Below are 12,965 nucleotides of genomic sequence, written 5' to 3' on the forward strand. Positions count from 1 at the left end.
TCATCTTTCACTTGCACAGTATCTTCTTGGTCACAGGATTTGGGTGACCATCGATTCTATAGATTCTATTCAAGCAGAATGGTCTATGTTCAAATCAATTGGGATATGTAACCATCAAAGTCGATATGAGCAAAAGAACAAAAGACATTGCTTTTGAATAAACTCCCCCAACCCATGCAAAACCCTCGTAAGATGGAAAACAGACAAGACAAGATAATAAATCAAAGCTGGAACTTGGTTCTCTGCTTCTCCATTCCACCCTTCCATTCCCACTCCTGTCCACTGACACGCTGGATCCCCTTATCCACGCGGCGCAGCTTCAAGGTAAACCGCGGGCCCAATTCCTGCAGACCAGTCCGGATTCCCTCGGCACCCTTCATTTCCTGACCGTCAGTGCCAACAACAGGCTTTTCGGTCTCGCGCTTCTCACGGAAGATATAGCGGTGGCGGCGCACGAAGATATAGTCACGTTGGTTGTGCAGAGTCACAACCTGGCGGCCTTCAAACTCAGGCTGGGGCGGGAACAGCGAGCGGAACAGGTGCGCGGTCAACAGGCCGAGCGGGGTGCGGAAGTTGTTGAGGATCAGCTCGGGCCAGTGGTCGGTGGCGCGGCCGTGGCCGGGGAGCCGCTTGCCCTCGATCCAGTTGCTGATGGTGAAGTGGAAGGTCGGCCCGTGCGGCAGATGCACGATTGTCAGCCCGCTCGGCCGCTTCTGGTCTTCCTGCAGAACGAGCAGCGTGGTGTAGTTGCGGTTCGAGGCGAACTTGGCGATCTCGCGGATCGAGAACTTGTGCGAGTACCGGTGCGCCGTGCGCCGGATGTACACGCTGTTCGGGAAGAGGTCTGTCAGGAGCTCTGCTTCGTTGTGCAGCGTCGAGTTGAGCGATGTCGTGATCAGGATCTTGGGTGTTGGCGGTGGCTCCGTCGAGAAGAGCGCGGGGAACTTGGCTGCCAGCGCCTCTGGTGCGAGGTTCAGGTTGGTGCTGCGGGTTGAGTGTGTCGGGCTGGTGGCCCGGTCCGTTGCCGTGGGAAGCGACGATTTGCTTCGGCCGCGGCTGTCGTCCGGGTCGGCGTCGTCGCCCTCGTCCTCGTCGTTGTCTTCGCCGTCGCTCGAGGCAATCATACTGTCAATTGACCCGTCGTCTGACTGCGCGTCCCCGCTCTCGTCCTCTCCATCCTCCAATGGCCGGTTAAGCTCGTCCTCCTCGTCCTTCTTGGCGCGCTTGATGCGCTCGACGTCGACACTCAGCCCCAATCCGTGGTCCTCAGCGTCGCTGTCGGCATCATCCCACACTCGCTTCCGGTCTAGGGTCAGGGGCACATTGCGCCGCAGACGCTCTGTTCTGAGGTTCGGGTTCTTGGCTTCTTCCTTCTTGACGGCATAGCGCTCTGCCCGTCGGGTACTGTCCTTGGACCTCTTGCGCTTGATATGCTGCATCTGCCGGCGCAGCTTGTTCGCGGGCTTTATCTCAAGCCCAGAATTGGGCGGCGGCCTCCCTTGGCCCTTTCTAGGCATGGTGAATGTAGTGTCGAGTGTATTCGCAGTCAATCGTGAAGATCAAAAAATAAATTATCCCGGATAATTGTTTCCCCGAGAGAGCCGACGACAGCGCAGTTTTGCTGTGAGATTTATTTTCTGGCTGTTTGGAGACAGGAAAAATCGAGAAAAAATCCAGAAAAATTTACTCAAACCCACGTTAATTCCTCGTTCTCTTTTCTGTTGCATTGTTTCCCTGGCTCCGGTGGTGGGCTGTGTGGGTGGATGACTCAATTGCCGCGCTTTCTCCCCCGCCGATTTCTTTCCCCTCCATCCTTTTCTTTCTCTCTTCCCTGCAAGACTTTCACCTCGAAGCCGTCCAAGCGAAACCCCAAGATGGCCACCGTCACCACCAAGACCGGCCAGGCCGTCGACCGGCTGGTGCTCGACTCAATGCTCCGTCGCCGCATGTTCTATACCCCCTCGTTCGAGATCTACGGGGGCGTGTCGGGTCTGTACGACTACGGCCCTCCCGGCACCGCGCTGATCGCCAACCTGACGGATCTGTGGCGCAAACACTTCGTGCTGGAGGAGGACATGCTGGAGGTCGACACCACCATGCTCACCCCGCATGAGATCCTCAAGACCAGTGGGCACGTGGACAAGTTCGCCGACTGGATGTGCAAGGACCCCAAGACGGGAGAGATCTTCCGTGCCGACCACCTGGTGGAGGAGGTGCTGGAGGCCCGTCTGAAGGGCGACAAGGAGGCGCGCGGCCAAAAGGTCGTGGTCGACGAGGAGAAGGAGGCCAAGAAGAAGAAGAAGGCGGCCAAGGAAACCAAGGCTGTCAAGCTGGACGATGCTGTGGTTAAAGAGTACGAGGAGGTGCTGGCGCAGATTGACAACTATGGTGGTCCCGAGCTCGAGGAGATCATCACCAAGTATGATATCCGCAACCCTACCACCGACGGCAAGGTGCAGCCGCCTGTCTCCTTCAACCTCATGTTCCAGACCTCTATCGGCCCTAGCAGCAACATGCCGGGCTACCTGCGCCCTGAAACTGCCCAGGGTCAGTTCCTGAACTTCCAGAAGCTGCTCGAGTTCAACCAGCAGTCTATGCCGTTTGCCTCGGCCGCCATTGGCAAGTCCTTCCGTAATGAGATCTCGCCGCGCGCGGGTCTGCTGCGTGTCCGTGAGTTCCTCATGGCTGAAATCGAGCACTATGTCGACCCGGAGGGTGGCAAGAAGCACCCCGCTTCGCGGGTGTCAAGGATGTGGAGATGTCGCTGCTCAACCGTGATGTGCAGCTGTCCGGCAGCACCGAGGTGACGAAGATGACCATCGGCAAGGCGGTCGAGACCGGCTTGGTCGACAACGAGACTCTGGGGTACTTCCTGGTCCGGATCCAGCAATACCTGCTGAAGCTGGGTGTGGACCCCACCAAGCTGCGCTTCCGCCAGCACATGGCCAACGAGATGGCTCACTACGCCACCGACTGCTGGGATGCCGAGCTGCAGACCAGCTACGGCTGGATCGAGTGTGTCGGCTGCGCTGACCGCAGTGCCTATGACCTGACGGTACACAAGAACAAGACCGGTGCTCCGCTGGTGGTGCGCGAGACTCGCGCCGAGCCCCTGCGCATTGAGGAGTGGCAGGTCGATATTGAAAAGAAGAAGTTCGGCCCCCGCTTCAAGAAAGACAGCAAGACTGTTGAGGCCGCTGTCGATGCTCTCTCCCAGGAGCTGCGCGAGAAGCTCTCCCTGGATCTCGAGCAGTCCGGCAAGATTGAGATCGACGTCGAGGGCGTCGGCTCGGGCAAGATCGAGCTCGAGAAGGATCTGATCAAGATCGAAAAGCGTACCCGCGTCGAGAATGTCCGCGAGTACACTCCCAACGTTATTGAACCTTCGTTCGGTATTGGCCGCATTCTGTACAGCATGATTGAGCATGTCTACTGGTCGCGTGCCGGCGACGAAGCCCGCGGTGTATGTCACCTCCTTTTTTTTTGGGTGTCAATAATTCTTATACTAACTGTGCTAGGTCCTTTCTTTCCCCCCGGTCATTGCCCCCACTAAGGTCCTGCTGGTCCCGCTCTCGACACACCAGTCCTTCAAGCCCCTGACAGAGCGACTGAGCTCCAAGCTGCGCCGGCTGGGCGTCTCCAGCCGCGTCGACGACTCGTCCGCCAGTATCGGCAAGCGGTACGCCCGCAACGACGAGCTGGGTACGCCCTTCGGTGTCACCGTCGACTTCCAGTCCGTCAAGGACAGCACCTTCACGCTGCGTGACCGTGACTCGACCAAGCAGGTGCGCGCCGGTGAGGAGGATATCCTGAACGCGCTCAAGTCGCTTGTCGAGGGCGATGAGACGTGGGAGGATGTGCGCCAGCGGCTCCCTGAGTTTACTGGGCAAGATGTCGAATAGAGGCGCTGATTGCGCCATATAAAATTCAATTTTTTTCCTTTCTTCTTTGGTCTTGCTTTCTATGTCCAATTGCATTTAATACATTAGTTATATCAAAGATAGCTAAACGCAAAATTCAGTGAGAGTAAAATACTCGAGTACTGCCTGGGGTTTCACCACCGTCCTCTCTTAACAACTGCGTCTCCCATATCTGTAATCGTCTCTCGTCATAAAAAGCATGGCTCCATTTCCATCATAGCCTTTCCCTAGAGCAAAGCGGTTGCGGTGCCCAATAGAGGAAAAGCAAGATATAGACTAATACATAGCGTATAAGATAAACAACAAATAATTCATAATAGGTGCTAAAATTCGCAAATCAAAGGCAATTCGAAAGTGTGCAAGTAGAACTTGGGTAATTGTATATGTGTACTTGTTAGATCATGATTTCGGTGCTACACCTTCCGATTTATAGCTTCTGTCATGTAGTCCACTGCTAGCATCTTACCTTCAGCCTTAAATAGAGCACTTGACCTGTTTATCTCAAGCGATAGATGACTATTAAGCTTAAAATTTTTGAGAGAAAAGCGATATCGTAATGATGCAACCTTCTGAGGGAATCTATGGATAGATAATTGATGCAGAGGCCCTACTACTAACACAGAGGATCGTAGACCACAGAACTAGCCCAGAGAGCAGCATATTCAATAAGAATAAATACTCGGGTACTGCCAGGGGCTTCACCACCATCCTCTCTTAAGTGTGGCGCCCCCCATTCCTGCAATCATTTCTCGTCCCAAACAGCATAATGCCATTCCCAATCCTTCTCAGGGTCTCGCTTAAGATTCATTACATATTCCTCGACGACGACTGGGCGTATCGCTTATCATTCCATACACGAGTCGTTTCATAGTCGCTTCAGGTACTAGAAGACCCTAGTTGAGAGGCTTATATATCATCCTTTATGGCCTTCAGGTTTCCAAGGCAGATATTGAACAAGATAAACTTATCAAAAGGTCCCTGCTAGATAGCCTAGGGTATGGTTAACGTACCATTTATGGGGTAATCGTTCTTTGTTTTCCTAGTGCGAGCTTTCAAAATTTCGGGTGTCCAGAGTTTGTTATCTCGTGCCTTGCTTGATTTTCCTTGTTCTGATGTTGATTTTGATGTTCTTCTTTGATTATTGTTATTGTGATTACTGTCGTCTGTATAGGCTTTAAAGGGTTCAGTCTAGTTCTTTTATATTGAAATTGTATATTTCTACAAATTTCTGATCCCTATAGAGTCACAAGTATAACAAGATATTTGGCTGTTCTATTAGTTCTATGGAATAGGATAAAACAAAGTGGGTAACTTGAAAGATATAGAATAAGATACTGATTCTACCTATTAGAGACTGCCTATTTATTCCTCTTATAACCGGCTTGATAACCACTCCTTAAATCACCTGGCTTAACTTATAAGGCTACTGCTCCCCGGGGCCCGTGTTGATACATGAGGCCGATTTGACAGAATAAACGAACAGTTCCGGATTAAACAGTTTACGAACAAGGTAGTCAAAATGGTATTGGAAGATTTGAATATGGACTGCCTCGTTGATTGAAGCTTATTCGCGGCCATGAGTGTCTGAAGATCGCTTAACCTCTATATCGAAGTCTTTTGCACTATAAATCAAGTCGAGAATACTTTCGAGATGACTTGAGCTTACCTTGGTAGATAAACAATCAGATGAATTAATTGACGAGAAGCATAATTTCGTTAGAAGCACGATGAAAGGATGCTGTCCTCCTTCTAGAGGATATCTAAACTTTCTAAGTATTGATATAAGTCCCGACCTATAAGGCTCTCTGCGATCGAACAAGCTTTCATTAACTTAACCCCTTTTCTCTAGTCCTGTATACTAGAAAGTTCTTATACGAAGGCTCTCAATACCAGCAAATTGGTGACAGTGCTTGGTCAGATGTACATAATTTAAAGGGAGTCTTAATAACGTCAATTATCTAGCAATTAGCGTTTTCTGATAGTGACAGCACAGCGAATACTTAATAAAGATATATCGACAGAAAAAACGCTCTATATAACTTTTCATACTTGTCTGCGTGTATATAGTACGGAGTTATCGAAATTCAGCCACAGTATAAGCCTTTATACTGATCTACGTCGTGTGTGAAAGAGGTACTAGTTTCAGTCTCTAGTAGATCCTTCTGGTTAATTGTTATGCCGTTTTATAAAAGATTTTTTTTTTTCACAAAATCCCTTGACTCGTTGACTTGACGAGATTAATAGGGAATTTTGTAATCCAAGTTAAATTCTGTACGAGTGGTTGCGTAAATTGAGTCTGGGGTCAATTTAACTCGGTTTATACGCAGATACCAAGACACATGGTCTCATGAATCCGTCGATCTTATTACATTGTGGTCAGTCATTGAGCTGCTTCCCGATTTCTCTTATTAGAAAGTAAGCTTATAATTGTTGACTATTCATCTTCGATCCGATCTAGGGACATAAAGCACTTATACTTGATTGAAAATAGACAGTGCTACTACTCAGTGTCAGTTCTCACCACTATAACATTCGACTCCTACAGGAATAGCAAGAAGCGTCTACTGGATTAGCGTCTATAAAGAAGTAGATTCGCGGCATCCCCCAATCTGGTCATCCGCGCCAAGAAATCCGGGGCAATCTTCCTGCGTCATTCCAATCTGGCCTCTCTGTCTTTTTGATTCTTTCTCTCTTCTCTCTTTTTCGCAAGTCAAGGCACACACACATTATGGCGCCCACAATCCACGCCGCAAAATTGACCCTCTCGTGCCCGCTGTTCGCGGCCGAGTTCGATCCGCGCAGCGATAAGTTCCTGCTCGTGGGCGGCGGCGGCGGCGAGGGGCGTAGCGGAGTCGGGAACAAAATCGCAAGTTGCCCCCTTTTCCTGACCAAGAATTTGGGACTTGGTTGTGGAAGGATCTCGTGCTAATTATGAGGCCGTGTAGTCTCTCCTCGAGACGTCGCATCGTCACGATATCTCCGAGGCTGTCGAGCTGGATCTGTCGCGCGATGAAGACTCTGTGACGTCGCTGGCTGCCGCACCGCAGCCCGGCGATATGGAGGGCTCGCTTGTCGCGCTGGCCGGAATTAATAGCTCTCTCGAGCAGCAGAAGAAGAAGAACAACCAGCATCTGCGCGCGTTTCGGTTCGATGCCCCGCGGAAGACCCCGGCTCTGGCGACGACAGGGACACAAAAAGATCAGGACGACCAGGGCGAAGCAAAGCCGGACGACAAGAAGGAGGAGGATGAAAAGACAAAACAGCAGCTAGAAGAGGAGTTGATCCCTGGTGCCGCGGCGGCTCTGTCGCGCGCGTCGCTCTTCCGCACCAAGAATGGGCCCCAGGCCGCAGATACATATCAACGAATGTTGAGGCTGTCGCCGTGGCGCAAGACAAGGGATGCATCCCAGCATATTGCCAGGATCGGAGCCATTGCGACGGGGCTGGCGCCGTCTGGTGAAATTGTCTTCTTCCGCGCAACCGAGACCCCGAGCGAGTCGGATGTCATTGGCCGTATCCGACTCGGCGACAACGAGGAGGCCGAGGATATCGACTTTGCCAGCCTGGAATTCGACCCGGACCAGGGCAAGGATGCACGCAACCGGTTCCGTTTTGCATATACCACAGGCACGGACGTGATGGTCGGCGAGATCTCGGCGTCGGCCGCGACATCCAATGCGGCACCCGACGTTCGCTGTGTCTATACCATCCCGCTGCCGGCGACTGGAGTGCGCAAAGCACGCCCCAAGTTCCGGGCGCTGCGGTTCCTCTCGCCGACAACGCTGCTTTTGCTGCAGAACGCGCCGGACCGCGGCGGCAGCGAGCTGGTTCTCCTGCAGCTGCCGACGGCCGCATCGACTACAGCACGGATTCTGCGGCGGCGTCGGCTGCCGCGGGCTGTCAAGATCGCACTGGGGCTCGACATCTGTCCGCTGGGTACCAACCCGCAGGGCCAGCAACAAACTATTATCGCGACCAGCGGCAGCGATCACTCGATCTCACTGTGGACGCTGGAGTACGGACCCAACCGTGGGTACGGTGACTTCCGCGCATACACGACGCTGCGCGACGTTGCACCCATTCTCGATGACAGGCCTGTGTTTCTCGACATTCATCGCGCCGGCACACCCCATCACGCCCGACGTCGGCCCCCAGCACGTCAAGCTGGCATCGGTCAGCATGGGCAACACGGTAGTCGTGCACACGCTGCCGCTATCACCATTCCCAACCTCGTCGCGCACCCCACGCTACGTCCTGGTGATGCCAGGCCCCGCCGAGGTATGGGAGCTCGTCTACAGCGCCGTCGTGCTGCTCGGCTCACTCATAGCCATCTGCGTCGCCCTCCTCGCCTTCGCCGAGATCCGCGGCGGCACCCCGCCCGTGCTCGGCGCCGCCAACTGGCTGCCATCCGGCCTCCGCCAGTCCATCGCCAACGAATACATCCCACCGGCACCAGGCCGCGGCTCCTTGTTCGATTCATTGCTCGCCCCGCAACGGTCCTCCGCCCCTGTTGCCGCCGTCCCCGATTCCGGCCCGGCTATTGACAGCCTCCGCGATATCCTGGACCGCGTCCACGCCGCCGGCGCCGCCCCCGTTGATCTCGACGTCGCCCCGCCGCAGTCTCTCTCCGTGATTGTGCGCTGCAATGAGCACGGCCCGGGCCCCGCGCAGAGCGTCCTGATTGAGACTGCCGAGTCGGCCTCAGTCGAGTCCGAGTCCGAATCTGATAAACTGCGCGCCTGGCGGGATCTGTCGCTGCAGGACCAGACTGCCTGGAAACGTCGACTGACGGATGCTGGTCGCTGGGCTGCTAGTGAGGGCGAGACGGTTCTGCAGGGTGTGCTGTTTAGCGAGGTGTGTGGTCGGCTTGGTGATTGGGTAAGAGAGGAACTGCCCTGATTTGATGTTTTCTCTTTTTCTCTTGTCTTGCACTAAGTATATTGGTGTGGTTTCTCCTTTTTCGTTGTATGAATTGACTATATACTATATATCCTTGGGTTAATTCCATAGCACCATGATATACTAGATTTATAGACTCGAGGGTCCGATAGTCTGAATTGATATTGTGGTCTACTAGATCTATACTAGACCAATGCCATATCAAGAGCTACAGTACACTGTCGATGTAGACTATAGCCAGTATACAAGCAAATCTTCCATATAAACCAAAAACCATCTCATTCGGACTAAGTCGTCGCTTTTAGCGCAAAGACGCATAATACAGTGCAGGTGCAGGATCGTCAACATCGTCGGGGAGAAAAAGGGGGAGTCTTTTGTGCAGAGAAAAAAACAGGACGAAAAAAAAAGAAAAGAAAAGAAACCAAAAAAGCAGAAAACGCCGGATTATCCACGCCCAGAAAGCAGCAACGAAGTCAAGACCCCGAAAATAGGGGCCAAAAAAAACCACAAAATTGTCCAGAAGAAGCGAGGGGAATTGACGCATGCAGGTTCGTGAGAGGGATGAAAAGAAAAAGACAGAAAGGCTAACCAGAGGCGCGCGTGCGTAGGTAGGATCGAATATGTGCGCAGGACAGATCTCCAAATTCCAAGGGGATATGAGAGGAGGTGAAATCAAGTCGGGAGTTATTTACTGGCCGCTGGGCTTCTTCCATCGCAGCAGTTCCGCCAGGCTGGCCAAGCTGCAGCCCGTTTGCATAAATTCGTGCGCCAGGAGTTCGTCTGCTGTCGCCCGGCTCCGGACATCCACGCAGAGACACACGCTCAGGAACGCCTTGAGTTCCTTGCTCAGCTTCTCGGGCTTCTTCAGACGCGGAGTCCCGTTGGTGGCGATCAGATACAGTGCCTTGAGTGGTTCTTCGTTCAGGTACGGCGGCTCGGACTCGATCATCTCGATGGCCATAATACCCAGTGACCAGCAGTCCACCTTGGGGCCGTACTCCTTCTGCTTCACCACCTCGGGGGCCATCCAGTAAGGTGTTCCCACCATTGTGGCACGCTTACTCTTGGATTCAGTAAGCTTAGCACAGAAGCCAAAGTCGGCTGCATCGTTGGTTAGCATGTTTCACTTGACACATAGTTGAGCGTGAAAGCTTACTGATTTTGACATGGCCAACGCGGTCGAGCAGGACATTGTCACTCTTGATGTCACGGTGGATGATGTTCTGACTGTGCAGGTGGGCAAGTCCCTTACAAGTCTGCGAGCGATATAGTTAGTGATAAGTTTCCACGAACAGACAAGGACACAACCAACCTCGGAGCAGATCGTCGCGATCTGGTTTTCTTGGATGACTTGATTGTTGTCAATCACGTCGGTGAGCGCACCACCCTCCATAAACTCCATGACGACCCAAAGCTCGTTGCTCTGCTCTTGCAAGAACGAGTCGAGGAAGTTGACAATATTGGCGTGCTGGCTGTCCTTCATAACAATGATCTCGTTGACAATCAACTCCTTCCGCGGCTGGCTGCGCAGATCCATCTGCTTGATAGCCACCTGGCAGCGCGGGCCATACTGTCGGTACAGCTCTCGTGCCACAGACGAGGTCGCGTGCTCCTTGACCCGCGCCACGTACACCGATCCAGAAGCACCCTGGCCGATCTTGCGCTGCTTGCTGTAAGAATCGTTGGGGTTGTCCTTGGACACCACTGACCGCAGTCGGTCCATGACCTCGTTTTCAGTCATGTTTGACATGCGCACCTCCTTCTGCCGCGGCTCCGGCTTCTTGGTCAGCGCCGCTTCCGCCTGGCGGACACCATCGGGCACGCCCTGCTTGTTGCCCGTCTGCTTGTTGGCAATGTTCAGCGGCTTGACTGCCTGCACAGGAGCAGGCAGGCGAGTTGGAGGAGGTCCTTGTGCCTGCTGGCCCTTGTTGCCATTGTTCTGGGGACGATTCGCCAAGCCCTGAGCCCGAGGGTCATTGGGGAGGTAGCGCGAGTTGGGGGAACCTTGGTCCTCGTTCCGCAGCCCGCCAGGGGTGCGGGGCGGGCCTTGTCCATAGGGGCTCTGCGATGAGGTCGGCGGCGGCGGCGCTGGACGCTGTGCCGTCAGCTGCCGAGGTTCATTAGACTGGTTCCGAGCCCCAGGGCCCGGAGCCTGCGGAGCCGGGCGGCTGGGTTTGTAGCGACTATTCATCGAAGACTCCTCTCCACTATAGCCACCAAGTTCCTGCTTGGCTAGCGGAACGCGCGTCTGCGGCAAAGAGGCATTGTACGCATCCTGCTCGGCCCGGTTTTGCTCTTCCTTTCGACGCGATTCTTCTTCCACGCGACGTCGTTCCTGATCGGCTAATTCCTTCATCCGCTCCAATTGCTGTTGCTGTTCCATCGCACGGTCCGACTCTGGTTTGCCCTGTGACTGTCCCGGTGAGGATGTTCCCGAGCGCATGGAGCCTTCCGTCGATTGCTTCGACTGGTTGCTGTCGAGTCGCTGCATGGGGCCCGGCGGGGGAGGTCGCGGAGGCGCGATGGAGCTGCCGACCGTGCTGTTCCCGAGTGACTTGGCTTGACCGCCGGCTGGAGCGTTCATCCCACCGTAGTATTGCGGGTTCTGTTCGCGCATCTTGATATCGGAGTAAAACTCAAGTACCTCAATGACCGCCTGAGGGTTCTTCTTGTAGTCTTCTTTGGTGATGGCGGAGGCCGTCAAAAGCTTCTCCCATTCTGGAGGCAAGCCCACAAAGGCGCCCGATTGCGGGTCGAAGCCAACATGGACGCGGTGGCTGAAGTTCGTCGGATTGCTCACTCCGCCCATGCCTGGGCAACGCTCATAGATCTTGTCGATCCATTCATAGATCTCGTCGTCAGTCTTAACCTCACAGGTGATAGTCTTAGTGGGGACGTCGCGGGTAATCATAGCGGTTTTGGATGATGCGTCCTTGGGGTTGGCCAACCGTGTGATCTCAAAGGCCATTTTGGATTCCTCGGAGCGGGCCACCGCCGTGACAGAGGAGAGCGGGAAAGAGATCACCACTTTGCCCGTTTCATTTTTCAGGAACTCAAGTTTGTATTCGCGCAGGATCAAGTATCGTTGGTTCCATGTGGCCAGGAACTTGTCTTCCTTGCAGCGAACGTATCCCTCCTTAATGATAGCGAAACCGCCCTGCCCCGCGGTCTGGCTCCGAGTCAGGGACGGACTGCTGGTGTTGGGGAACAGAGAAAGGTTGGCGGACCCCGGGGTAGTCGGTGAATTCAAGCTCATCTGATTGAACGAGGTAGCCACGTTGTTATTAGTGGGAAGAGTCAACTTGGGAGGGCGCTCCGTAGGGGGGCGGGGTGCCGGCCCAGGATTCATGAACTGATCCGGCGTATACATGGTGCTGCGAGCGGGTGAGCTGCTAACCTGACAACCTCATTGGGGGTAAGAAGACCTACTTTCCGTAGGAAGAAGTCATTGTCGGGATCTGTCCAGGTTCAGGAGTCGTGCAACAGCGAGAGCGGGATCAATGCGCCGAGACCTCCTGAGGCCCCTCAAGACTGGCTATCGACACACTGGCAGCACAGACACGATCAGCCGTTTTGATCCAGGGGCGAGTAATAGGGGGGCCAATCAGTCAGGGGAAAGACGATGGTTCCACGAGGGATGACGAGAGGCTTGAGGGGGCTTGGGGCGGTTTGGAGGGGTGATCTGACAAGCGGTGTCCTAACGGGTTACCTACCGAGTGGAAAGAGGGAGCGGAGCCTCGCACTGCGAGGATTGCTCTCAAAGACGGAATCAAAGAAAAAAAAAGATGAGTCGGGAGATTTTTGATTGGATCAGTTGGGTGGGAAAGGGGGGTGGGTGAAACTGGGGGCAGAAAGACCCTCTCCCCTGAGATCTGCCAAGTTGATAAGGCTTCAATCTACAGGAAACCCGGTTCTGCTCACTCAGGCATCCACGGTTTGTTCCTGAATGGGTGGAAACAAAACATTCGTCTGCTTTGTTTGTTCCTGTGCTTTTCTTCTTCTTTACAATTGACATGCCAATGCATCTCTACTCCCAAGGGTCCCTGGGACTTGGCATCTTAGGGAGTAAATACCTCATCGCATCTACTACTCCCTCCATCTACACAACTACTTATAAGGCGCCGACAGATCCACGGATGCATCGAT

At 53.7% G+C, this 12,965-nt stretch overlaps 4 protein-coding genes across 4 annotated transcripts; 2 read left to right on the forward strand and 2 right to left on the reverse strand.

Annotated features, from left to right (window-relative positions):
- Positions 1-221: 221 nt before the first annotated feature.
- NUU61_009625 (rRNA-binding ribosome biosynthesis protein RPF1) lies at positions 222-1,517 on the reverse strand (the record flags this gene model as incomplete). Its single annotated transcript, XM_056660150.1, has 1 exon — positions 222-1,517. The coding sequence occupies one exon, from the start codon at positions 1,515-1,517 to the stop codon at positions 222-224; it is 1,296 nt and encodes a 431-aa protein (XP_056506648.1).
- A 357-nt stretch (positions 1,518-1,874) lies between these two features.
- Positions 1,875-3,902, forward strand: NUU61_009626 (glycine--tRNA ligase; the record flags this gene model as incomplete). The annotated part of the gene is made up of 3 exons (XM_056660151.1): positions 1,875-2,670; positions 2,715-3,463; positions 3,519-3,902. The coding sequence occupies 3 exons, from the start codon at positions 1,875-1,877 to the stop codon at positions 3,900-3,902; spliced, it is 1,929 nt and encodes a 642-aa protein (XP_056506649.1).
- A 2,746-nt stretch (positions 3,903-6,648) lies between these two features.
- NUU61_009627 (uncharacterized protein) lies at positions 6,649-8,819 on the forward strand (the record flags this gene model as incomplete). The annotated part of the gene is made up of 3 exons (XM_056660152.1): positions 6,649-6,771; positions 6,866-7,958; positions 8,014-8,819. 3 exons carry the CDS (start codon positions 6,649-6,651, stop codon positions 8,817-8,819), a joined length of 2,022 nt encoding a protein of 673 aa, XP_056506650.1.
- Positions 8,820-9,507: 688 nt separating this feature from the next.
- NUU61_009628 (serine/threonine protein kinase CLA4) lies at positions 9,508-12,189 on the reverse strand (the record flags this gene model as incomplete). Its single annotated transcript, XM_056660153.1, has 3 exons — positions 9,508-9,920; positions 9,976-10,075; positions 10,132-12,189. 3 exons carry the CDS (start codon positions 12,187-12,189, stop codon positions 9,508-9,510), a joined length of 2,571 nt encoding a protein of 856 aa, XP_056506651.1.
- Positions 12,190-12,965: the final 776 nt, after the last annotated feature.

Source organism: Penicillium alfredii (assembly GCF_028826965.1).
Source record: "Penicillium alfredii strain IBT 34128 chromosome Unknown utg000012l_segment0_segment0, whole genome shotgun sequence".
Lineage (NCBI taxonomy): Eukaryota > Fungi > Ascomycota > Eurotiomycetes > Eurotiales > Aspergillaceae > Penicillium > Penicillium alfredii.